This window comes from Salmo trutta, chromosome 14 (genome assembly GCF_901001165.1).
Source record: "Salmo trutta chromosome 14, fSalTru1.1, whole genome shotgun sequence".
Taxonomy (NCBI): Eukaryota; Metazoa; Chordata; class Actinopteri; order Salmoniformes; family Salmonidae; genus Salmo; species Salmo trutta.
Genome location: NC_042970.1, coordinates 37,325,538 through 37,352,225, shown reverse-complemented (window position 1 = coordinate 37,352,225; position 26,688 = coordinate 37,325,538). Strand labels below are relative to the sequence as shown.

The following is a 26,688-nucleotide window of genomic DNA, read 5'->3' as shown; positions in this document are numbered from 1 at the left end:
TCGGCATTGAAATATGCAATTTATTAAATGTATATTAAATGTCAAACTAGTCTAAATAAGCATAGTCTACGGATATTAAACAAACAAATTGATCGTGAGCCATATGCTATATCGATAATGGGCGCATGCCTCTGCCCAGGCGTTGCTGACGCCAGCCAGATTTTACAACGTCTGGATAGGTAGGCCTACTTCATGTATCAGCTAACCAAATTATATGTTATAGTAATCTGTCAATCGATGACACCGTCGCTGACGTAGCACGCAACCATTGGTTGATGCATGCAACATCTGAGCAGGGGAACGCTACCAAACATGGTCATTGCTAGGAGGGAAATTAACTTCAAAAGTCCCCCCCCCCTTTTCCTAACCTTAACCTAATTATCCTAAACTACTGCGTAACATTCTACGAATAGTCAAATCTGATGTTAATTTGACATAAGATGGATCCCTTCTAGCCATGACTATCAAATCCGGCCATATACCCTGCGACTACTGGCGAACACAGGAATGTGCTCAGAACGAACTCCGAAGCGAGTTGAGAAGAATGCCTGTGGTACTCCCACTTCTACGTGATCCAATCCGCGACGATGAGTGGTTTCAAGGCGCCCCCAAAATCCCCAGAAGAGCAAAAACAAAGCGTCATCCGATAAACTAAAACAATAATTTATTAATCAGACATATACACATTGTTCATTTGGACCAAGATAAGGAATTATTTTACCAACATATTTTCAGTTTTGGTATAGTGGATTATGATCACTCAAGGTTGTTTATCAGTATTAAGGGGAACTTGAAACCGCACCCTGCCCCATTTCCTCGGTTGTTTTGCTTTTTTCGCCTGGATTCTCCATGTTGGAGTATTAGCGAGGTCTTTCCTAGTGTTAGCTAGCTATCAGAGGGGACCGCAGCGTTACACTAATACACTTCGTGTTGAACGCATGAAACACATTGGCTAGCTTGAACTAGGAACGATAGCGGAAGCTATAATTGATACGAGAAAAACCAAGAAGCTGTTTTTATTGGAATATTTTCGGATACCAAACGCAACGGGTTGGTAAACGTGATTGCTAACCAGCTAGCTGAATGTTGAAAGTACCTGCAAATTGGGGTAACGGATTGGACTTTGAGGGGCTGTGCATTTGTTAGATGGAAAGTTCTATTATCACTCAAGTGCAGAAAGAAGATAGTCAACTGCCGTCCAAAACAGGTAAGTCCTCGTGTTTATCCGCTCAGTGAGATCACTTTCGCAATGTATAATATTGTTTGTTGAAGCGGAAGAAGCCAGCCAACTGTCGTGGGAGCTAACTGGTAGGAGCTGCTAGCATGCTAATAGCTACACGCAATCATTGGCTTGCGCCCATCTAATTAATGAATGTCAGGTTTGAGTGAGTTTTGTCATGTGAACAAGTTATTGGTAAATGTGTCTGACATTACATGTATGGCATGAAGATATTCCAAATGCTGGTTGTACTGAATCAGGCTTGCCACTGTGTGGGTGTCCATTTTACATTCAGAATGCGAGTCAAATGTAACTCGTTAGTTCGTTACGGGTAGCCAAACGACCATCTCGCAGACGATAGCGTCAGTCAGGGATAGGGAACCTCTGGATAAAGTTATTTTAACAGCAAACTAACTAGCGAACTACGTTGTTGGAAACCCATCGATTGTAGCCTATATTGTGAGCCACGTAGTAAAGAACTATATACATTTAATTATTTGTACTTTCAATTACGTTTGACATTGTTTCACAGCTTTTCAATTGAGACAGACAAGTGTTGAAAGTTTAGAAGTAGCTAGTTGTCTGGAGTATGCCTGGTCAGTTTATTTTTCCAGACAGTAACAGAATACTTTTGTTTGCAATTTGTCATATCAGTTTGTATATATTCATTTGTTTGGCTTGGATGTAGCTACTTTACTCCTATATTTGGATTACAGTTCATATCTGTCAAAGTAGATGCTCTTTTAATAAAGCAGAAAAACATTGGTAAACTTTTGATCTACTTAATTATACATGGACATTAATACCTAAGCAATACAGACAGTCAACATAAGATGTGGTTAATGCCACAGGCGACACAGATAGTTACGATGTATGTATGTTGAACATGTTTGCGAGTTTGATGTCACCCCTACCCAGTACTCTACCCACATGTAAAAATGTGACCAACAGGCTTGATTCGGTCTTATGTAGCAACATTTGAAATTGTTTTTTTACATTGCGTAAAAGTAGACTCAGAGCTAGAAAATGGTATATCATACACTACAGTTGAGGAACAATAGAGAATTAATTCTGCTTTGAAAGTTGATTTAACTTGTAACCTCACTTATGAGAAAATGGCCTTTGAATGTTTTGATACACCTACTGGAGAGCTCTTCTTGGTCCCATTCAGCATGGTTCACACCCTCTAAAGCCTTATCCCACCCATCTCTTTAAGGATTCGCATGTGAGGCCATGTACTAAACAACCAAAGATTTCAAGACTAAAGGCTGGTTTATACTACGGGTGTGTTAGTAAATTTAATCTGGAGTGCCAGAGTGCGCTCTGGTCATTCGTAAACTCAGCATTGTCAGATTGTCTGTTTGTAAAATCAGAGTGTTTCGCTCTCGGAGCGTTCAGAGCGCATACTGGACGCTCTGGCCGAGGAGTAGGGTTGATCTGAGCATTCTGACCTAACAGCTGTCAAGCACCCAAGCTAACATTGGCTAGCTTGCTAGCTACTTCCAGACACAAATGAGAGAACAGCTCACTGACCATTTTACTCGCCCTAGCAGAGCTGGTTAGGATGTTTTTATCTTATCCAGAGTGTTGGTTACTGCAACTGTGCTGCTGACAACAATTTTAAATTTTTTTTGCCAACCTTTCCTGACACCGGCCATATTCTACGGGTGTTGCCCATTTGAAAAGTTATTCTGCGCTCTGGCACACCCAGACGAGAGTGCTCTGAAATCGGAGTGGATAGCCAGAGCGTATTTACCAGCTACGCCTATCGACAGTTGTTGCAGTGACATCATGAAATTCTATTGATATGGTTACTTGCATAGTAGTTGAGTCTTTTGTTTAGACATGTAGCTAGCTAGCTAAACAATTAACCATAATCGCAATTTATAACATTACTACCCTCCAGGTAGCTAACCAACCAGGTTCAATGTTAGCTAGCTAACATTAGGCTATAACTAACAATGGAAGTGGGTCTGAGATACGAGTAATATAACTACACACAGATCATACACGTAACAATAGCTTGCGAGCCAACCAGCTAACGTTAGCTAGCTAACAGTGCACTTTAACTTGAAATTAAAAAAACTTTGACAAAATTAGAAATGTGTAATGTGAAAATGTAGCTAGCTAGACTATTTTACCCAAATACATGGGTTGACGCTTCTCCCTCTCTGTCATGAATGACATGGTTGCCCTTAGTTTGAAGATGTAATACGAAGACTGGTGTTTTATATAACAGCCTTTGGTGTGTTCTCTTTTCTACTGTGTCTGCATATTTGCTCAAATTTTTTCCATCTCCTTAGCTATCATATTCTAGTTTCACTAATTTCAAAACTCAGTCCTCCTGAAAGTGGAGAGCAACACTTATCTAGTTCTATGTTATATCTTTCATAAAAGCCGCGTTGGAAAGGATGACCTACACATACTGACCAGCTCATGTTATAGACAGAAGCGTGCTACATGGCAGACCAATCCGAACTCATCTCTCAGCATGTCCAGCCCAATCATTATCTCAGCCAATCATGGCTAGCGGGAGGTTGCAGACTTTTTCTTTGGCTAAACCAACTAGGCTTGTAGTTTAACAATTTTACTCATATTTACAGATGGCATGCAAGTTTGTTATTAAGGCACACGAACGTTCACATGTTCTAGAAGCCATTTCTGCCAAAAAATGCATTTTGGTAAATAAAAAAAAAGGTTTGCGTTCAAATGGCTGTCCTGTGAAGTAGTGACGCGCGACATATGCCCAGTTTCCTGAAACATGTCGCTTATGGTAATAGGATGTTGCAGCTCATATGAAGGCACTATGTGGTGTTTATGCTCCTTCTCTGATCAGGATTAAAGGCCCTGCTGGGACCAGATTTTTATTTAACTAGGCAAGTCAGTTAAGAACATTCTTATTTACAATGATGGCCTACCCCAGCCAAACTAGAACCCGGACGACGCTTGGCCAACTGTGCGCTGCCCTATGGGACTCCCAATCACTGCCGGTTGTGATATAGCCTGGAATCGAACCAGGGTCTGTAGTGACGCCTCTAGCACTGAAATGCAGTGCCTAAGACCGCTGCGCCACTCGGGAGCCCAGATGGGAGACTCCATAGTTGTTTTTCAGATTGACTTGAACTCCGGTGAGTGGGTGGATGTTATTTATTGCACGTCAACTGTCCTTTGTTGTCCTGCACAGGTAGTCCTACATCATGTCTGACAGGCAAACAGAAAGCAGTTTGTTTTTCAGTAATGTAGGCTAGAGGTCTACCGATTTTATGATTTTTCAACGCCATTACCGATTATTGGAGGACCAAAAAAGCCGATGCCGATTTTTTTTGAAATTATGTTTTTTGTAATAATGACAATTACAACAATACTCAATGAACACTTATTTTAACTTAATATAATACATCAATAAAATCAATTTAGCCTCAAATAAATAATGAAACATGTTCAATTTGGTTTAAATCATGCGAAAACAAAGTGTTGGCGAAGAAAGTAAAAGTGCAATATGTAAAAAAAGCTACTGTTTAAGTTCCTTGCTCAGAACATGAGAACATATGAAAGCTGGTGGTTCCTTTGAACATGAGTCTTCAATATTCCCAGGTAAGAAGTTTTAGGTTATAGTTATTATAGGACTATTTCTCTCTATACCATTTGTATTTCATATACCTTTGACTATTGGATGTTCTTATAGGCACTTTAGTATTGCCAGTGTAACAGTATAGGTTCCGTCCCTCTCCTCGCTCGAACCAGGAACACATCGACAACAGCCACCCTCGAGGCAGCGTTACCCATGTAGAGCAAGGGGAACAACCACTCCCAATTCTCAGAGCGAGTGATGTTTGAAACGCTATTAGCACGCACCCCGCTAACTAGCTAGCCATTTCACATCGGTTACACCAGCCTAATCTCGGGGGTTGAAGGCATAAACAGCGCAATGCTTGAAGAATTGCAAAGAGCAGCTGGCAAACGCACAACGTTGCTGTTTGAATGAATGCTTACGAGCCTGCTGCTGCCTACCATCGCTCAGTCAGACTGCTTTATCAAATATCCAATCATATACTTAATTATAACATAATAACACACAGAAATACGAGCCTTAGGTCATTAATATGGTCGAATCCGGAAACGATCATTTCGAAAACGAAACATTTATTATTTCAGTGAAATACGGAACCGTTCCGTATTTTATCTAACGGGTGGCATCCCCAAGTCTAAATATTCCTGTTACATTGCACAACCTTCAATGTTATGTCATAATTATGTACAATTCTGGCAAATTAATTACAGCCTTTGTTAGGACTAAATGGACTTCACACAGTCCGCAATGAGCCAGGCGGCCCAAACTGCTGTATATACCCTGACTGCTTGCACGGAACGCAAGAGAAGTGACACGTCACTTCCCTAGTTATAAGAAATTCATGTTAGCAGGCAATATTAACTAAATATGCAGGTTTAAAAATATATACTTATGTATCGATTTTTTTAAAAAAAAGGCATTGATGTTTATGGTTAGGTACATTGGTGCAACGACTGTGCTTTTTTTGCAAATGCGCTTGTTAAATCATCACCCGTTTGTCGAAGTAGGCTGTGATTCGATGAGAAATTAACAGGCACCGCATCAATTATATGCAACGCAGGACACGTTAGATAACTACACATGGTTGATGATATTACTAGTTTAACTAGTGATTATGTTAGTTTTTTATAAGATAAGTTTAATGCTAGCTAGCAACTTACCTTGGCTTCTTGCTGCCCTCGCATAACAGGTAGTCAGCCTGCCATGCAGGTTCCTCGTGGAGTGCAATGTAAGGCAGGTGGTTAGAGCGTTGGACTAGTAACCGGAAGGTTGCAAAAACGAATCCCCGAATCCCCCCTGAACAAGGCAGTTAACCCCCGTTCCTAGGCCGTCATTGAAAATAAGAATGTGGTCTTAATCTGACTTGCCTAGTTAAATAAAGGTGTAAAAAAAAAAAAACGATGGCCAAAAATACCGATTTGTTATGAAAACTTGAAATCGGCCCTAATTAATCGGCCATTCGGATTAATCGGTCGACCTCTAATGTAGGCCTACCACTTTAGTTGGGAGTACAATGCTACGTTGGAGGATGGCATGTTGTGCAGGGGGATAAGAAATGACAAAGTTAATTCCATGACTAATTTTATTGGGGTAGGGATAGTTATACTTCAAGATAGGCTGTGTGCATTCATTCCTCTGGTTCAGACAGACTTAAAGGAGAACGTGCCAGACCGATTGTCGGTCTGTGTTATAGGGACCACCCGCCGGACTGACTGCTCTCATGGTTTGCAAATTACGGCAGGCACTCTGTTCAGAGGTGCTAAGTAGGGGTGTGCCGACATGGCCATTCTCGTATTCGTGGTTGTATCTGTAAATTGACAGTTGATAGTCAGATCGGATGATACTTGTGATTGGGGGAAAAAACAGGCATATTAAAACATTTCAATCTCTCTGCATGCTTATAAACCAAACAAGCTGCAGGTTAGGAGTTGCGGAGGGGGGTGTGTGTGTGTCTGTCCTCAATTTGCAGTTGGCAGACAACTGATCAGTGACTTATGAAGGGAGTGGACAATCAGAGCTGCAGGATCAATGTACAGCCTGTCCTTCTCTTTACACACAGGCAAACTAGCCAACTGAGTTATTTAGACCAGTAGCACCTCACTTGACTGACATGAGAAAGTTGTTTGCTGGCACCCGGAAATGTTTTTCCGATCACAAATCATTTATTTAAAAAAATACTCTGATCACAATGGTATCCAGAAAATTGAGGATTTCGTACTGAGGAAAGCCATATTGCATGCTCAAGAATGTGCTGGTTCTCATACCGCTGCTGCCATTTCAATTGCATTTGAGAACATGTTTGATACATGAACACATTCCAAGCTCCATTCGAACAACTGACAAGAGAAATAAGCTCATAAACTGTCTGCAGCAGACATGATACCCTCTGTCATGGCATTGAAACGCCTGCTCAACAAAACTGCCGACACAGACCGTCGGCTTAAAAATTGCAAAAGTACTCCTCTAGAGGCTGTGATCAAGCGATTACGTGGCATTCTCTCTGAGCCTCATTACTGTATCGCCTCGATGCTAGGTACAAGGACCGGTACTTCGATGCAGACAAGAAACGGGGTTTACATGAAAAGTTAGACACAGCTGGACAAGATGGAAACGGACATAGTGACAGTGCGCACCGAGGAAGAGGACCCACGGCAGAAGAGACCACGGACAGACAGAGCTGAAACTTCACTGCTTGACATGTATGATGAAATCCTGGTTGAGAATGAAACGACTGAACAAATGAACAACGAAACAGCACAGCAAGTAAGTGAAAGAAATAGGTTTTGGTTGTTTTACTGGTAATGGGGACATACGTAAATGACAGCAAAATAACTTTTTGGTCAGTGTGTGTGTGTTTCAGCTGTTTAACTGTACTAAAATGTGTAAGGCCGCAAAAATGTTAATTGGTTATCGGTTTAGTTTTTTTTGGCAAGGAATATATTGGATATCGGTATCGGCAAAAAAGGTAATCGGTGCATCCTTAGTGCTAAGTACTCAACCAGTAGACGCTCGAGAATCCTACCATTCTGTCCGTGCCGTAGGTTAGCTAAGAACTTGCCTTTGTTTTCAGTTTGCACGTTTCTGTGATACTCAAACTTCTCATATTTGGTATGAGGTAATCATGATCATTACATTCTTCAACTGTTTTTGTTGGTATTGCATTTACTGGCCGAGGCTGAGAAGAAGAATCCTGGTTAGGCTATTTGAATTACGTTTAACAACCTTCAGACCTCATAGGTAAGGTTGACAGCTTGGTCACTCATGGCTGTAAAAGTATCAATTCAACATTCTCATACTCTAGACCGACTGTTATGAAAAGACAAGATTTGTGACACAACATGCTTATGACAGCATTGCGTAAGGTTGCCTGTCAGGTGTTATGTGCACTGTGCAATGGTAGCCGCCTTACAGATTCCTGACCAATTCGGCTGTTTTGTGTGTGTGATTTTTACGCTGAGCTTAACTTTTTTTGTACATAATGTCTCCGCCATTTCCTATGACCGAAAACAGCTCCTGGACACCAGAGCAGTGATCACTAACCTCGATTTGGATGAAAATGTGTATTTCAACGAGTATGCAGATCTGGCATTCTGCTTACTCTGGACCAGGCCCTAATCCCCGGGACTCGAAAGAGGTAGGCTAGGCAGCATCCTGACAAGACTACATCAGCAAGCAAATAGACCGCCATTGCCTTCTGTTCTATTGGCTAATGTGCAGTCACTGGCGAACATACCGGATGAGTTCTGTTCAAGACTATCCTATCAATGGTACCTGAAACTGTAATATTCAATGTTTCTCAGTGGTGTCTGAACGAGGACATGGATAATATACATCTCACTAGTTTTTCTATGCAACATCAAGACCGGATCGCAGACTCGGGTAAGACTAAGGTAGGAGGGGTGTGTCTTTGTTAACAGCAGCTGGTGCACGATCTCCAATATTAAGGAAGTCTCACGTTTTTGCTCGGCTGAGTTAGTATGGTCTGTAGCTTATCATGAAGTATTCTATTTACCAAGAGTTTTCATCTATATTTTTAGTAGCCATCTACTTACGAACACAAACCCATGATGGCACGACTACCGCACTCAACAGGCTCTATAGATCCATAAGCAAACAAAAAAATGCACACCCGGGGGTGGTGTTTCCAGTTATTTTAATACAGGGAAATTTGAAATCTGTTTTACCTCATTTTTACCAGCATGTCACCTGTCTAACTAGAGGCGACAGAACTCTAGATCACTTCAACTCCTCACACAGAAACGCATACAAGGCCCTCCCTCACCTGACATTTGGCAAATCGGACCATAACTCTATTCTCCTGCTTCCAGCAAAAGCTAAATCAGGAATTACCAGTGACGCACTCAATACGGAAGTTGTCCTGCAGTTTAGCATCTGCTTCACTGGACCGACTGGAATATGTTCTGGGATTCATCTGATAACATTAATTTACCACGTCAGTCACCAGCTTCATTAAGTGCATCGACAATGAGGTCACCGCCGTGAGCGTATGTACATACCCCAACCAGAAGCCATGGATTGCAGGCAACATCCACACTGCGCTAAAGGTTAAAGCTGCCACTTTCAAGGAGTGGAACACTAATCAGAATGCTTATAAGAAATCCTGCTACGAGCCATCAAACGGGCATAGTGTCCATACAGGACTAAGATTGAATCCTACTAAGCCACATCTGACACTCGACAGATGTGGCAGGACTTGTAAACTATCACAGATTACAAAGGGAAACCCAGCTGTGAGCTGCCCAGCGACGTAGGCCTTCCAGATGAGCTAAATGCCTTCCGTGCTCGCTTCGAGGCGAGCGACACTGAAGCATGCATGAGAACACCAGCTCTTACGGAAGACTGTGATCTCGCTCTTCGTAGCCGAGGTGAGTAAGACCTTTTGAACAAGTTAACATTCGCAAGGAAGCGGGGCCAGACGGAATACCAGAACGCATACTCGGAGCATGGCCTGACCAGCTGGCAAGTGTCTTCACTGACATTTTCAACCTATCCCTGACCCGGTCGATAATACCAACTTGTTTCAAGCAGACCATCATAGTCCCTCTGCCCAAGTAGGCCAAGGTAACCTGCCTTAATGACTGGCCCTGAATCACTAGCATCTATAACCATGAAATGCTTTGAAAGGCTGGTTATGGCTCACATCGACAGCATCATCCCAGACACTCTGGATCCACTCCAATACGCATAGGGGCCGATTCAGACATTTCCTATGCACGCCTTTCCAATGCACTTCTCAGTATTTTGGTATTCACACTTACCTTATTCAGTCGCATAACGTGCTCTGCAGGTGTGGTTAACTTGCACGCTCTGAAATTTAATTCAACCCCTGAACCCTCCCACTTGCTGACCAACAGATTTTCTCGTGGCGTTTTCATTCTGCAGGTTTTTCAGTACAAATATCTTAAGCCATCCCTTTAAATACGATTTCCCTTTTTTAGTTTAAATTTGTCGACAGATTCACTAGGGTTCAGAATATTAGGGATCAACGAAAGAAATCCATCGAAATATCTGCATATTCGTCTGTTTCAGCACCAATTGGTAGATCAAAAAAATACTCTGATCTTGTAGATTATTTAGTTTTCGGAAGTATTTATGACTCATGAACAGGTTGGAGAGCCTTTATGCACAAAATAGTGGTTTCATTCAGAAATTTGCCACATTCAGTTCTTCAACCCATGGTAATGTAAGATTGGTGTAAATATAATTATAATAGAGAAGTGTACAATAATAGGCTATAACCTCATCTATTGCCTGCATTAATCATGGAATTGTGTGATAACACGATAATTGGCCGTGTCATGCGTCACTTTCAAACGGTTACGTCTTGGTCTGTGCTCCGCTCCATATCCGTATAATTAGCATACATGTCTTATATTATCAACTGTTACTACTGACCCTAAGCAGCAACCACACGGCCGTGACTGCGTTTACAAAGGAAGCAAATGAAGGTAAATGGAATGATAATGTAGGTTATACCACCTGAAGGGAACTATCCGTAAATTGGCATTTGAATATGAGTTTATTAGGTCCACTGACGGTAGACAATGATAGTGGCTAATATTTAACATGATTGAAATAGGAAACCGAAAAAGTCAGCGTAGCGTATAATTAAGACATTCGAGAGTGCCCATCCCTGCAAGTACACATTTAAATTCTGCATAATGACACAGCATTTCATAAACTTTACTGTGGAAAAGTTGATATGCTACAGTTTGCTGCCATTATGACTGGTTTCACATTTGTCTCCAGCAATTATAAGAGAAAATGGATCTAAAACAAGTGATTTATATTTACAATTCTGTTATTCAAACAGTAGACCTTCGCTAGACCTTATTCATTGTTTCCTCACGTGTAAAAGGGGTGTAATTATTAGATAACTAAGTCGAGGTCAGAATATGGAATATCTGTAGACGCACCTCCGCAACACCTTCATTTGTTCAAACTCCACCCCAAATAAATAGCGGGAAAATAGCATGTTATTGTCATGTCAAGTTCAAGGTCAGAATATGCATAGAGAGAAAAAAGGGGAATTGCATTCCATTTACTCAAGTTTCTCTGGTCGGAATTCCCCACATACTGCCCTAATAGACCCACAGATGACGCGTTCTCTATTGCACTCCACACTGTCCTCACCCACCTGGACAAAAGGAATACATATGTAAGAATGCTGTTCATTGACTACAGCTCAGCATTCAAAACCATAGTCCGCTCAGGACCCTGGGACTGAACACCTCCCTTAACTGGATCCTGTACATACTGACTGGCCATCCCCCAGGCGGTGAGGCAATAACACATCTGCCATGCTGATCATCAATACGGGCCCTTTAGTGGTGTGTGCTTAGTCCCCTCTTGTACTCCCTGTTCAACCATGAATGTGTGGCCTCACACGACTCCAACACCACCATCAAGCTTGCTGACAACACAACGGTTGTAGGACTGATGGACGTTGAGGTCGTCAGAGACCTAGCAGTGTGGTGCCTGGACAACAACTTCTTCGCAGTCAGCGTTGAAAATAAGCTGATCGTGGACTACAGGTAACAGAGGGGCGAGCACATCCAATCCACATCTTTTGGACTGTAATGGAGAGGGGTCGGGAGCTTCAAGTTCCCCAGTGTCCACATCACTTACTGATTTTAAAGGTCCTGAGCAAGTTGGATGATATTTGGATGAAACCAGTTCAAAGTAGGGTGACCCAAGTATGGAAAATGACTGTAGCTGATACATTGATAAAGTTTGATCATAAAGTTACTGGTCCCCTCCGCCCGTGTCAAACTCTTGGATTCAGGAGGCAGGCACTACCAAGGATTTACTTCATGCTTTATGTAACATCGCATAAAGCTGGGAATGTTATACACCAATGGTAGCGTCTTGAATATGTACTGCCTTAACCGTCATTACATGTGCGCGCCTATGCCATGCTTTGGCCTTGTTTACAAACTACTAGTAGCTAGCTCAAGCAGAATGTGTAGACAATCACAGACTACAAAAAAACAACAGCTATGTCACGGACAAGCTTCTGGACAAGCTAAACACGTTTTTTTTGCCTGCTTTGAAGATAACACAGTGCCACTGACGCGGCCAGCTACCAAGGACTGCGGGCTGTCCTCCTCCGTGGCGGACGTGAGTGAGACATTTCAACGTGTTAACCCTCGCAAGGCTGTCGGCACAGACGGCATCCATAGCCACGTTCTCAGAGCATGCGCAGACCAGCTGGCTGGTGTGTTTACGGACATATTCAATCTCTCCCTATCCCAGTCTGATGTCCCCACATGCTTCAAGATGCCACCATTGTACCCAATAATGCAAAGGTAACTGAACTAAATGACTATTGCCCCGTAGCACTGTCATCATGAAGTTCTTTGAGAGACTAGTCAAGGATCATATCACCTCCACCCTACCTGATACCCTAGACCCACTCCAATTTGCTAACTGCCCCCAATAGGTCCACTGATGATGCAATCACCATCACACTGCACACTGCCCTATCCCATCTGGACAAGAGGAATACCTATGTAAGAATGCTGTTCGTTGACTATAGCTCAGCATTCAACACCATAGTACCCTCCAAGCTCATCATTATGCTCGAGGCACTGGGTCTGAACCCTGCCCTGTGCAATTGGGTCCTGGACTTCCTTAAAAGCCGCCCCCCAGGTAGGAAGATGGGAAACAACACCTCCACTTCGCTGATCCTCAACACTGGGACCCCACAAGGGTGTGTGCTCAGCCCCCTCCTGTACTCCCTGTTCACCCATGACTGTGTGGTTATGCACACCTCCAACTCAATCATAATGTTTGCAGATTCCACAACAGTAGTAGGCTTGATTACCAACAATGACGAGACAGCCTACAGGGAAGAGGTGAGTGCTCTGGGAATGTGGTGTCAGGAAAATAACCTTTCACGCAACGTCAACAAAACAAAGGAGATGAGCACCCCCCCATCGACGGGACAGCAGTGGAGAAGGTGGAAAGTTAAGTTCCTCGGCATACACATCACGGACAAACTGAAATGGTACACCCACTCAGTGTGGTGAAGATGGTGCAACAGCGCCTCTTCAAGCTCAGGAGGCTGAAGGAATGTGGCTTGTTACCAAAAACCCTCACACTTTTACAGATGCACAATTGAGAGCATCCTGTCAGGCTGTATCACCTCCTGGTACAGCAACTGCACCACCCTCACCAGAGGGTGGTGCGGTCTGCACAACGCATCACCGAGGGCAAACTACCTGCCCTCCAGGACACCAACAGCACCCGATGTCACAGGAAGGCTAAAAAGATCAAGTACAACAACCACCTGAGCCACGGCCTGTTCACCCCTCAATCATCCGGAAGGCGAGGTCAGTACAGGTGCATCAAAGCAGGGACCGAGGCCATCAGACTGTTAAACAGCCATCACTAACATAGAGGCTGCTGCCTACCTACAGACTTGAAATCATTGGCCACTTTAATGTTTACATAGCTTGGATTACTCATCTCCATATGTGTATATACTGTATTCTATCTACTGTATTGTAGTCTTTGCCACTCTGACATTCCTCGTCCATATATTTATAGATTTCTTAATTCCTTTTCAAAAACGTTACAGGCTACATAGACCGGCTGCTGAATCTCCTCTTCGAGGTCATCCTTGATTCAGCACAACATGTGGGGAAGCTGTGTGAGCTGTCCATCCCAGGACCCCTGTCTGCTCAGTGTGAGAGGCCTGATGAGGCGGCCATAGCTGCATTTGCCTTCCGCTACAGTCTTGGGTGACTGAAGTCAAGTGGATGATGGAAGCAGGGTACATGAGTCGTCCTCTCCTGCTCCCCTCCCCATCAATCTCTGTAGTTGGTTGTAATTCACTTTTACATGATATCACATTTTGTTACTTAGTCTTTTTTTTCATTGGATGGGAGATGAGTGCTACAAATTGTACAAATCAATGTGTCCTGCACACTGTAGGGCAGCCAGGTGCCTATATTAGGCTTATGGCTCTAAGATTTTAAAAATGTTTTTGTGAAATGTCTCACCATTATTTCTCAACTTCATTTCTAATGAGTGTTCATGTTGATTGTTTCAGCTATGCTGGCCAGTTGTAAATTATCAAATAAATGTCTGATTAATGTGTACAATTCTGAACATATTGTCATAATGCTAATGCAGATGCACCGATAATTTGTCTAGTACACTTATTGTATGCTGTTTTCATGTACATTCCCTTATGTCTAAGCTTCTAAGGGGACTCGGGCTTTCCTAATTCTTGTGAAGTGCATCAGTGAACTATTCTGTAATTGGTTACAAAGCAATAGAAATGCAATTGTGTATTCCTGTTTGTCTGATATCCAACAGTCCATGATCAACTCTGTCAACCATGAGAGCATTTTGCTGAGAGAATGGTTTGAGGCGTACTATTTAGGCGTGGAATGACAAGTGCCCCATTGTTTACCTTGTTACCTGGCAATGACCTCAAGGGCAAGCATGAATATAAGCTCCTCACCAAGAGAGCATCTTGACTGGCTGCATCACCGCTTGGTACAGCAACCCAACCTCAAAGGTCTACAGAGAGTGGTGAGTACGGCCCAGTACATCACTGGGGCCCGAGATCCCTGCCATCCAGGACCTCTATACCAGGCAGTGTCAGAGGAAGACCCCAAAAATTGTCAGACTCCAGCCACCCAAGTCATACACTGTTCTCTCGGCTACCGCACAGCAAGCGCTACCAGTGCACCAAGTTTGGAACCAACAGGACCCTGGACAGCTTCTACCTACAAGCCACAAGAATGCTAAATAGCTAATGAAATGGCTTCCCGGACTACCTGCATTGACCCTTTTTTGCACTCACTCTGTGCACACATACTGGGGGCACACTCACCACATATGCTGCTGCTACTGTCTTCTTTTGCCTAATCGCTTTTACTCCTACGATATGTACATAGCTACTTCAATTACCTCATACCCCTGCACATCGACTCAGTACTGGTACACCCTGTATATGGCCATGTTATTTTTAATTGTTATAAGCTATTTACTGTTCAGTTATTCCTCATGTCACTATATTAAAATATATCTTTAACCAATGCATTGTTGGAAAAGGATCCATAAGTAAGCATTCCAATGTTAGTCTACACCAGTTGTTTATGAAATGTGACAAATAAAATGTTATTGATTTGAGGATGCGTTTTGGTTGTGAAGTTGAACCCAGTCCCAGTTTAGAACAGGGAATGTACTTTGTTGCAGCTTCATACCTGTAGTTGAGAATATGACCTATAAAACTTGGTTGGTCATCAACTTGGTTTTAGTTAGAAAATCCAAATCCCCTGACACAGCAGACCTAGAGTCAAAAAGTTTTATTTAAGTTACAGCGAGGGGAACCTGAGTCTGAAGTAGATTTAGGCCTTAACCTGAACAGGGCAGAGGGAACAGGAAATAAAGGGAACACTAAAATAACACATCCTAGATCTGAATGAATGAAATAATCTTATTAAATACTTTTTTCTTTACATAGTTGAATGTGCTGACAACAAAATCACACAAAATAATCAATGGAAATCCAATTTATCAACCCATGGAGGTCTGGATTTGGAGTCACACTCAAAATTAAAGTGGAAAACCACACTACAGGCTGATCCAACTTTGATGTAATGTCCTTAAAACAAGTCAAAATGAGGCTCAGTAGTGTGTGTGGCCTCCACATGCCTGTATGACCTCCCTACAATGCCTGGGCATGCTCCTGATGAGGTGGCAGATGGTCTCCTGAGGGATCTCCTTCCAGACCTGGACTAAAGCATCCGCCAACTCCTGGACAGTCTGTTGTGCAACGTGGCGTTGGTGGATGGAGCGAGACATGATGTCCCAGATGTGCTCCATTGGATTCAGGTCTGGGGAACGGGCGGGCCAGTCCATAGCATCAATGCCTTCCTCTTGCTGGAACTGCTGACACACTCCAGCCACATGAGGTCTAGCATTGTCTTGCATTAGGAGGAACCCAGGGCCAACCACACCAGCATATGGTCTCACAAGGGGTCTGAGGATCTCATCTCGGTACCTAATGGCAGTCAGGCTACCTCTGGCGAGCACATGGAGGGCTGTGCGGCCCCCCAAAGAAATGCCACCCCAAACCATGACTGACCCACCGCCAAACCGGTCATGCTGGAGGATGTTGCAGGCAGCAGAACGTTCTCCACGGCGTCTCCAGACTCTGTCACGTCTGTCACATGTGCTCAGTGTGAACCTGCTTCATCTGTGAAGAGCACAGAGCGCCAGTGGCGAATTTTCCAATCTTGGTGTTCTCTGGCTAATGCCAAACGTCCTGCACGGTGTTGGGCTGTAAGCACAACCCCCACCTGTGGACGTCGGGCCCTCATACCACCCTCATGGAGTCTGTTTCTGACCGTTTGAGCAGACACATGCACATTTGTGGCCTGCTGGAGGTCATTTTGCAGGGTTCTGGCAGTGCTCCTCCTGCTCCTCCTTGCACAAAGGCGGAGGTAGCGGTCCTGCTGCTGGGTTGTTGCCCTCCTACGGCCTCCTCCACATCTCCTGATGTACTGGCCTGTCTCCTGGTAGCGCCTCCATGCTCTGGACACTACGCTGACAGACACAGCAAACCTTCTTGCCACAGCTCGCATTGATGTGCCATCCTGGATGAGCTGCACTCCCTGAGCCACTTGTGTGGGTTGTAGACTCATGCTACCACTAGAGTGAAAGTACCGCCAGCATTCAAAAGGGACCAAAACATCAGCCAGGAAGCATAAGAACTGAGAAGTGGTCTGTGGTCACCACCTGCCGAACCACTCCTTTATTGGGGGTGTCTTGCTAATTGCCTATAATTTCCACCTGTTGTCTATTCCATTTGCACAACAGCATGTGACATTTATTGTCAATCAGTGTTGCTTCCTAAGTGGACAGTTTGATTTCACAGAAGTGTGATTGACTTGGAGTTACATTGTGTTGTTTAAGTGTTCCCTTTATTTTTTTGAGCAGTGTACTTACAATAAAGGATGGTAGAAAAGTATTGACAAATGTACTGTGTCATGTTAAGGCTATGTTTCCATGCTTTGTGTTTACTATGTATAAGTGGATACATTTTTCAAGGAGCAAGTTTTTTTGTAGTAGTAATGGTGCAAGATGACTGTCAAGAATCTGTGGTCAGTGTATTCTCCATGGCATTCAGGGGCTGCAGTACAGTGAAGTAATCATTGCAACAATTATCAGTTTTGTTTTTGTACTTGAAAAATATATATATTACAGGTCGCACGGCTACATATTTTGTCGCTAATGCGAGTAAAATGGTCGCGTTGAAGAGCCCTGTAAGCATTTAGTTCTGATAAGTGAGAGGCCCACTCTTGCACCCCTTCGCATTCACATCAAAGTGTGTGTGTTCACCTTATCCAGGAGGGAGCATGTTGAGTAAGGTCATTTCCATTTAAAAGGACTCATGAGCACCAATGTTAAGAGTATATTTTTGAGCAATTGAAGGCATACATTTTTCAACCATTTTGCATCATAAACATTTTTGAAAAATCAAAAGCTTTGATTTCTGGTCAAAAAGATGGAAAGGGGATCTTAGAAAACGTCTACCAGAATAAGTCTTAAAATGTTGTTAGAAATGCATCAAAACACAGTAAAGGCCCCTGCCAACTAATATCAAAACTTGTATGTAAGTTTAAGAAACATTGTCTTGAGCCTTGAAATTCCATTACCAAAGACCCATATCTTTAAGATCTTTTCAAATTTTTCTCCTTCATGAGGAACGATAGTTCACAGAATTAACAAGTAAAGGCAGACCTATTAATTACTTGTCGTGTGTTTACGGTTATCAATTTTGTTCATGAATCATTAAGTAATTAAAACTCATCTGTTACCTAATCGGTTATGTAAATTCAGAACAATTGTACATGGAATTTATGCAATTGAATTGGCTACATTGGGAAATCATAGTACCGTAATTTCCGGACTATTGAGCGCACCTGAATATATGCCGCACCCACTGAATTTAAAAAAGATATATATTATTTTGAACATAAATAAGCCGCACATGTCTATAAGCCGCAGGTGCCTACCGGTACATTGAAACAAATGAACTTTACACAGGCTTTAACAAAACACGGCTTGTAACAAAAATAAATAGGCTTTAACGAAGCACGGCTTGTAACAAAAAGAAATAGGCTTTAACGAAACACGGCTTGTAACAAAAAAAAATAAAAAATAGCAGTAAACAGTAGCCTACCAAGAAAGTCATTGGTCACTATCTTCCTCCTCCTGTGCACTGAAACCACTGAAGTCATCTCCTTCGGTGTCGGAGTTGAATAGCCTCAGAATTGCTTCATCCGATATTGGATCGTTTTCATTGTCGCTCTCGTCACTGTTTGACCTTAACCCGTTCGGCAATTTCATTGGTCTAATGAAAGCTTCATGCCGCCAAAAAACTGAGCACGTCACAGAATGTGTTTTTTGGGAGAGAGAAAAAATTGAAAGTGGGAAAAATAAATTAGCCGCGTCATTGTTTAAGCCGCGAGTTTCAAAGTGTGGGAAAAAAGTTGCGGCTTATAGTCCGGAATTTACGGTAGTCACAAACCACAGTTGTATTCATAAGTTTGGACAGTAAAGAAAACTAGAGTAAATCAAATTTAATTTGTCACATGCTTCATAAACAACAGCTGTAGACTAACAGTGAAATGCATCAATGCCGAGAGAAAAAGGGGAAATAATATAAAAAAATAACATGAAGAATAAATACACAATTACTAATGTTAACTTGGCTATATACACAGGGTACGAGGTCATTTATATTATTTACCACATTTCTTTAAACTAATCTAACGAATTGAGGTAGATATGCACATGTATGAAGGAAATAAGGGACATAGTACAGTGGAGTTCAGTTTGGGGGCAGAGTTCATTAAAATAATAGCCATTGTGTAGAATAATATCCAAATATGCAAAGGAGATATTGCATATTTATACCTTTTTGTGTACCTATTTAGGATACATCACCATGAAGAGAATGACATTCATATCCATAATTATGCATTTCCGTGTAGTTCAGATCAGGGACCCATGATGAAATTCCGTTACTGCAATTCCATTACCTGGTGTAAATCCGCTTCACTTACTGCAGTTCAATAACCAAAATATTTTTTCAAAGTAAATATGTCATGCATAGCTGATACCCCATTCTTTCTGTAGACATCATTGAATCTTAATTCAGAGCAGATATTTAACAAAGTTTTTGGAAAATGTGGTCACGTTTACTGAAATTCTGTTACCAAACTTTGCATCTGCACAGTTCTACCAGTAAATGTGTTTTTGTAAAATATTCAGTGTAAATTCTTAAAAGTAGGCCTTTTTCATAGTTGTATGGTTGGTTAAACTTTGAAATCAGTGGCTTTTGTTTGGAATACATTTAAAGTGAAAAATCAGTGTCTCGCCACTAGTTCCGTGACTGTGGAAATTACCCGTAATTCAATTGGATTTTTCTCTCCTTTTCTAATCCTAACCAGAGTACCTGAGTACCAGAGAGCTGGCGTACTCCAACAGACTCTTCAACTCTAGCCTGTTATTTTTGTTGCTAAAATGTTTTTGGTGCCGAGTCACTATTAATAGCAATGCTGGCATTTGTCTAATAATAGACATTTACTGTCATTAAATGTTTGTCAGCGCTTGTTGGTTGTAGCCTTCTCTTGAGTCGGCGAATGTGTCCCAAACGGCCCCCTATTCCCTATGTAGTGCAGTACTTTTGACTAGGGCTAAGACGACACCAGTATCTCAATATTTTTTTCCATGGTAAAACTGAAAACACGAAGCAGACCAAACTCTGGTCCTTTAAAAACCTGCTGTATCTACATTTGTATGTGCTATAGCTTGGGAAATAAATACAACATAATAGGGTTGAATAGAGGGAACCGAGTTACTGAGATTTTCCTGGGGCGGCAGGTAGCCTAGTGGTTAGAGCGTTGGTTGCTAGACCGAAAGGTTGCTAGATCAAATCCCCGAGCTGACAAGGTAAAAATCTGTCGCTCTGCCCCTGAACAAGTACCCCACTGTTCCTAGGCCGTCATTGTAAATAACAATTTGTTCTTAACTGACTTGCCTAGTTTAACAAACCCACTCCCTTTTTCCGGGATAACAGCGCAAACTGTCAAATATAATACATAATTTCTATGAACACCATGGCGTGAAATGGAACTTAAATTATATGAAATGTCTAAATATGTCTTCTCTACAGCCTCTGCTATCCGCATCAATCATCTAGCTGCATGATCAATCATCAAGTTCCGAATGCATGTATCATCACATCATGTTACTTATTTTCTTGTGACAGGTAGGCCTATATTTGCTGCAACATAGCCTATGCTACAGTAATATAAGGACTGAATGCATGTCTAATTTACACATATGTCTGGCTGGAACCATGAAAAACAGCCCCAGATCATTATTCCTCCTCCACCAGACTTTACAGTTGGCACAATGCATTGGGGCAGGTAGCGTTCTCCTGGCATCCACCAAAACCAGATTCCTCCGTCGGACTGCCATTCATCACTCCAGAGAGTGTTTCCACTGCTCTAGAGTACAATGGCGGCGAGCTTTACACCACTCCCGCGGACGCTTGGCATTGCGCATGGTGATCTTATGCATGTGTGCTGCTGCTCGTCCATGGAAACCCATTTCATGAAGCTCTCGAGGAACAGTTATTGTGCTGACGTTGCTTCTAGAGGCAGTTAGTGAGTGCTATGTGCTTCAGCACTCAGCACTCTGTGGTCCCATTCGGTGGGCTTGTGTGGCCAACAACTTTGCGGCTGAGGTGTTGTTGCTCCTAGATGTTTCCACTTCACAATAACAGCAATTACAGTTGACCGGGGCAGCTCTAGCAGGCAGAAATTTCACGAACTAGCTTGTTGGAAAGGTGGCATCCTATGAGGGTGCCACGTTGAAAGTCACTGAGCTCTTCAGTAAGGCCATTCTACTGCCAATGTTTGTCTATGGAGATTGCATGGTTGTGTGCTCGATTTTATACACCTGTCAGCAACGGGTGTGTCTGAAATAGCCGAATCCACTCATTTGAAGGGGTGCCCATATACTTTTGTGTGTGTCTGTATATATATCCTACCTCTTTCATGTAATAAATGATATACAAATTAGCCTTATTTAGCTATGAAGGATGGGTTATGCATAAGCTAACTTATAACTTTTGTCTCTAGTGCAATATCCCCCTGTACTCCGCTGTCCTCTCATTAAAACATTTTTTTAACTCTTTGATTCCCAGGAAAAGCTAGGCTAGAATAGCTTGCTGGCCATTTTTTGTTGCATTTCTTATACTAATAGACTTCGTTGAGGGATGCGAGTTCTTGTTTGCTGAATGTTAAATACAGCTGCCAAGAGGAGTTTGAAAGAGGAGAGAACGGGCGATGGCAGTAGGCTATAGCAGTTATTTATTCAGACCCATAACCATTCAATCTTTGTGAAGAGAAGTGAAGGCCGTCTGCAACTTCTATTCTATATTATTCAAGGATATCATTACAATGATGAAGATACGGACAACAAAACTAATTTCATGTACAGTGCATTCGGAAAGTATTCAGACCCCTTGACTTTTTCCACGTTACGTTACAGCCTTATTTTAAATGTATTGAATTGTTTACACACAATACACCATATGACAAAGCAAAAACAGGTTTTTAGAAACATTTCCAAATTCAAAAAAAAACTAAAAAACAACTGTATTTTTCAGACCCTTTACTCAGTACTTTGTTGAAGCACCTTTGGCAGAGATTACAGCCTCGAGTCTTCCTGGGTATGATGCTACAAGCTTGGCACACCTGTATTTGGGGAGTTTCTCCCATTCTTCTCTGCAGATCCTCTCAAGCTCTGTCAGGTTGGATGGGGAGTGTTACTGCACAGCTATTTTCAGGTCTCTCCAGAGATGTTCGATAGGGTTAAATCCGGGCTCTGGCTGGGCCACTCATGGATATTCAGAGACTTGTTCCGAAGCCACTCCTGCGTGGTCTTGGCTGTGTGCTTATGGTCGTTGTCCTGCTGAAAGGTGAACCTTCGCTCCAGTCTGAGGTCCTGAGCGCTCTGGAGCAGGTTTTCATCAAGGATATCTTTGTACTTTGCTCTGTTCATCTTTCTCTCGATCCTGACTAGTCTTCCAGATCCTGCCGCTAAAAAACATCCCCACAGCATGATGCTGCCACCACCATGCTTAACCGTAGGGATGGTACCAGGTTTCCTCCAGACGTGATGCTTGGCATTCAGGCCAAAGAGTTCAATCCTGGTTTCATCAGACCAAAGCATCCTTTTTATCATGGTCTGAGAGTCCTTTAGGTGCCTTTTGGCAAACTCCGAGCGGGCTGTCATGTGCCTTTTACTGAGGAGTGGCTTCTGTCTGGCCACTCTACCATAAAGGCTTGATTGGTGGTGCTGCAGAGAGGGTTGTCCTTCTAGAAGGTTCTCCCATCTCCACAGAGGAACTCTGGAGCTCTGTCAGAGTGAGCATTGGGTTCTTGGTCACTTCCCTGACCAAGGCCCTTCTCCCCCAATTGCTCAGTTTGGCCGGGCGGCCAGCTCTAGGAAGAGTCTTGGTGGTTCCAAGCTTCTTCCATTTAAGAATGATGGAGGCCACTGTGTTCTTGGGGACCTTCAATACTGCATTATTTTTTAGGTACCCTTCCCCAGATCTGTACCTCAACACAATCTTGTCTTGGACCTCTACAGACAATTCCTTCAACCTCATGGCTTGGTTTTTTCTCTTTAAAAAGAAAATGAGAGGCGCACACTCTAGGAGGTCAGATGCAATAATTGAATAACCTAATATCCAACGTTTTGACAGACAAGCGGTCTATAATGACAGACAAGCGGGTATAATGACACACTGCGAGTCACTAGTTTATGTAGTGTCAAAGAACACACACAGGTGTCTGTAATCATTGCTGGGTGTGGCCTGATATTGGTTAATTCTCAAATATAAAAAGAACATATAAAAAAACATGAATGATAGCATACGATCATAGATACAATTTGGCTACATAGGCCTACAAACATTTACAATGAAATCACAAGAATGTTCAAATCAAAGTCTACGTTGAGACCGAAGGGAGCGAGGGTCTTTAAATTAAAGATCCAGGCAGCCTCTCGTTTTAATAGTAAATTGTTCAGGTCACCCCCTCTCCTAGGGAGGGTGACTTGTTTGATGACGGTATAACGTAGGGACAAAATTGATAGGTTCGCTTCCAAAAAGTCGGCCGCAACTGGGTAAGTGGAGTTTTTGCACCTAATGGTGCTACGATGCTCCGAGATTCGTACTTTTATTTAGCGTTTTCTTCTACCCACAATTTTTACCACAAGGACAAGTTATAAGATAAATAACTGCCTTAGTGGAGCACGTGATAATACCTTTAATTGGGATCTGTTTACCTGTTTAGGGTTATTTTGAAGGATCTACATTTGTAAGTGCCATCGCATTGAGCGCAGCCATTACACTTATCGTTTCCATCCGGTAGAGGCACAAATAGATGTTGTGCAGGGATATTTTGGGGTGATAAATCAGAGTTTACCAATTGCTCTCTGAGAATTCTGCCCCCGCGAGAATACGATCAAGGGAGGGTCCAAAAACACATTACCAATACTGTCATAGGATCTTAGAATGTGCCAATGTTTGAACAATTCCCTTAATTTGTTCAGGGCACTGGTTTTTGCTCTAACATGCACTGTCAAGTGTGGGACCTTTATATAGACAGGTGTGTGTGCCTTTCCAAATCATGTCCAATCAATTGAATTTACCACAGGTGATTTTATTTTATTTTATTAGGATATCTTTAAATACAGTGACGTTTTCACATATAACACACTGTTACAGACAAAATGCACTGACATATTGACCAGATAAATACTCTGTCTAAAAGATGGATTGATTCTTCATCTTCCATAGTCCAGCACAACTTTCCTATGTGTTATATTTAAATGGTTTTAAAGTATTGTTTGAATTTATATATTGAAAGGTTTCTGGTTTGCTCAGATAAGTTATTACATTTCTTTATTGCTCTAAATCGAAATGTTATTTTGCCTATTTCTCTTCTCTGTCTGGATAACACATAGATGGTGGACAAGCTATTCCTAGTATTTACCGAATATATGTCTTATTACGAACTGAATACTGTTGTGAATAGAGTTTGGCCGTTTTAAATGGTCTATATTTTTTCAATTATCTTGTTGATTTATGACCAACCAAGAACATTGTGCATGACTACAACAGAAGAACCATATCTCCACCTTAAAACAATCCTTGCTGCTTTGTTCTGTGCAATCTGCAGCCTCCTAATTTCACTTGCTGATGCATTTCCCCAGACCACAGAACAGTAGTTCACCTGACTCTTAATTAATGCTTGGGTTATTTGCTTAAGAATCTTTCCCTGTAAATATTTAGCTATCCTTCTGATCATGCATTTTTTTTAACAGTAGTTTGGTTTCTGCCACTTCCTGAATTTGTACTCCCCCATACTTAATTTAATCCCATGCTGTGTTGGCCTTTTCCTGGGGGAACAGGCCAACATAACCTTGGTTTTCTTGGTGTTCAAAAGAAGTTGTAACAGCAAACCCACTCCCTGATATTTCTCAGATCTACTTGTAGAGCTTGCTGTACCTGTTGAACCGATTTTGTCTTACTGTATAAATTGTAGTATCATCTGAAAATATAGTAGCTTGAGTTTCAGATAAGACATAAGGAAGGTCATTGGTATATATTAAGTAAAGAAGTGGTCCAAGGCAGCTGCCTTGCGGTATTCCACAGTTTAAAGCATGAGGGGAAGAAAAATAATCATTGATATAGGTGGGCTGTTTCTTGTCAGTTAGATATGACTGTACCCAATCCAATGCTACCTTCTTAAAACCATAATGCAATCATTTTGTAAATTGTTTAATGATCCACTAAATCAAATGCTACTCTAAAATCTAAAAATAGTACAGCCACAAACCTGCCATTATCCATAGCATTGAGCCACTGGTCAGTCATGTCAACCAATGTAGTAGTAGTGGAATGGTTTTTGCGATAAGCTTGCTGATTGGCTGTAATCAGATCATACTTTTCCATGTACTCCCATATTTGTCTACTCACAATACCCTCCAATATCTTACTTAATGAAGGGAGTAGACTAATTGGTAGACTATTGGCAGGAGTAATGGGTTCTTTGCTGTCTTTCGGGTTAGGACACAGTTTAGCATGATTCCATACATTTGCAAATGTCCCCTTTTCCAGTGACCAATTAAATGTGTGTTTCAGTGGAGCTGCAATCTGGGGAGCAGCAAAGTTGTAGAAACATCAAAAGGATGATCAATGGAAACAGGATGTACCTGAGCTCAATTTCGAGTCTCATAGTAAAGGGTATGAATACTTATCTAGATAAGATATTTCCGTTTTTGAATATATTTGCAATCATTTCTGAACTTGTTTTCGCTTTGTTATTATGAGGTATTGTGTGTAGATAGATTTTTTTTTTTTTAAATCAATTTTAGAATAAGGCTGAAATGTAACAAAGTGTGGATAAAGTCAACGGGTCCGAATACATTCCGAATGCACTGTAACTGTTGAAAGTGAGGAAGGATGAAGCAACAATAGAGAGAGAGTAATACGCACATTGCACAACATTAGGGGAAATATTATAAAATATATATGTGTCAGCCTACTAAATATAAAAATGTACATTTCTAAATTGAAATCAAATTTACTAGCTTATAATTGTAACGTTGTAGGACGCATGTCCTGCACCAGTATTGTATGTTCTCTTCCATCCTCATGGTTTGATCGAGATGCGTAATTCTACTTTAATACAGTACTGTAGGCATAATACAGTCCACACTCAAAAAGATTAGCCTACTGGAGCTTTTTCCATTTATCTATGGGCTTTTATGTTTTTCTGTAGTGTGTAATGTGCTATCCATGTGCTGAATAACAGCATAATCCTTTTGGGCTCGGGCTCATGAAATGTCTTAAGCTCGTAAAATATCTTTACTGTATGGTTCAGTGTGCATCAGGCTTGAATTTTCATTCTTACAAAATTTGGAATCAAATCCAGACATATTTATATGCTTTAGAATGACACTTCCGGTTTTGGTTGGAAATACTGGGTTACCCAGGAGAAAAGTGATCTTTCTCGGGATGGAACATTTTGTAAAATAACTGGAAAATATTCAACCCTACAGCATGTTTCTTTCCAACATTAGTGCTGTTTTCCTAAAGTTAAATGCGCTTGGTGTTTTGTTTTCTTGCCACGATACTAACGAGTGTTGAGATACTGGTAGCGTCCTGACCCTACTTTTGACCAAGGCTCATAGTCCACTACATAGGGTATAGGGTGCTTTTTGTGACTCTGACCAGTCAGTCAGTCAGTGGCTTTTTATACTTCCT

At 41.9% G+C, this 26,688-nt stretch overlaps 1 protein-coding gene across 1 annotated transcript in view; it reads left to right on the top strand.

Annotated features, from left to right (window-relative positions):
- Positions 1–587: 587 nt before the first annotated feature.
- Positions 588–26,688, top strand: part of LOC115207974 (carboxy-terminal domain RNA polymerase II polypeptide A small phosphatase 2) — a 43,924-nt gene continuing 17,823 nt past the window's right edge. Inside the window, exon 1 of the mRNA XM_029775635.1 lies at positions 588–1,207. Within this exon, the coding sequence (XP_029631495.1) occupies positions 1,147–1,207 (61 nt within the window). The 5' untranslated portion in view covers positions 588–1,146. The remainder of the gene's footprint in view (positions 1,208–26,688) is intronic.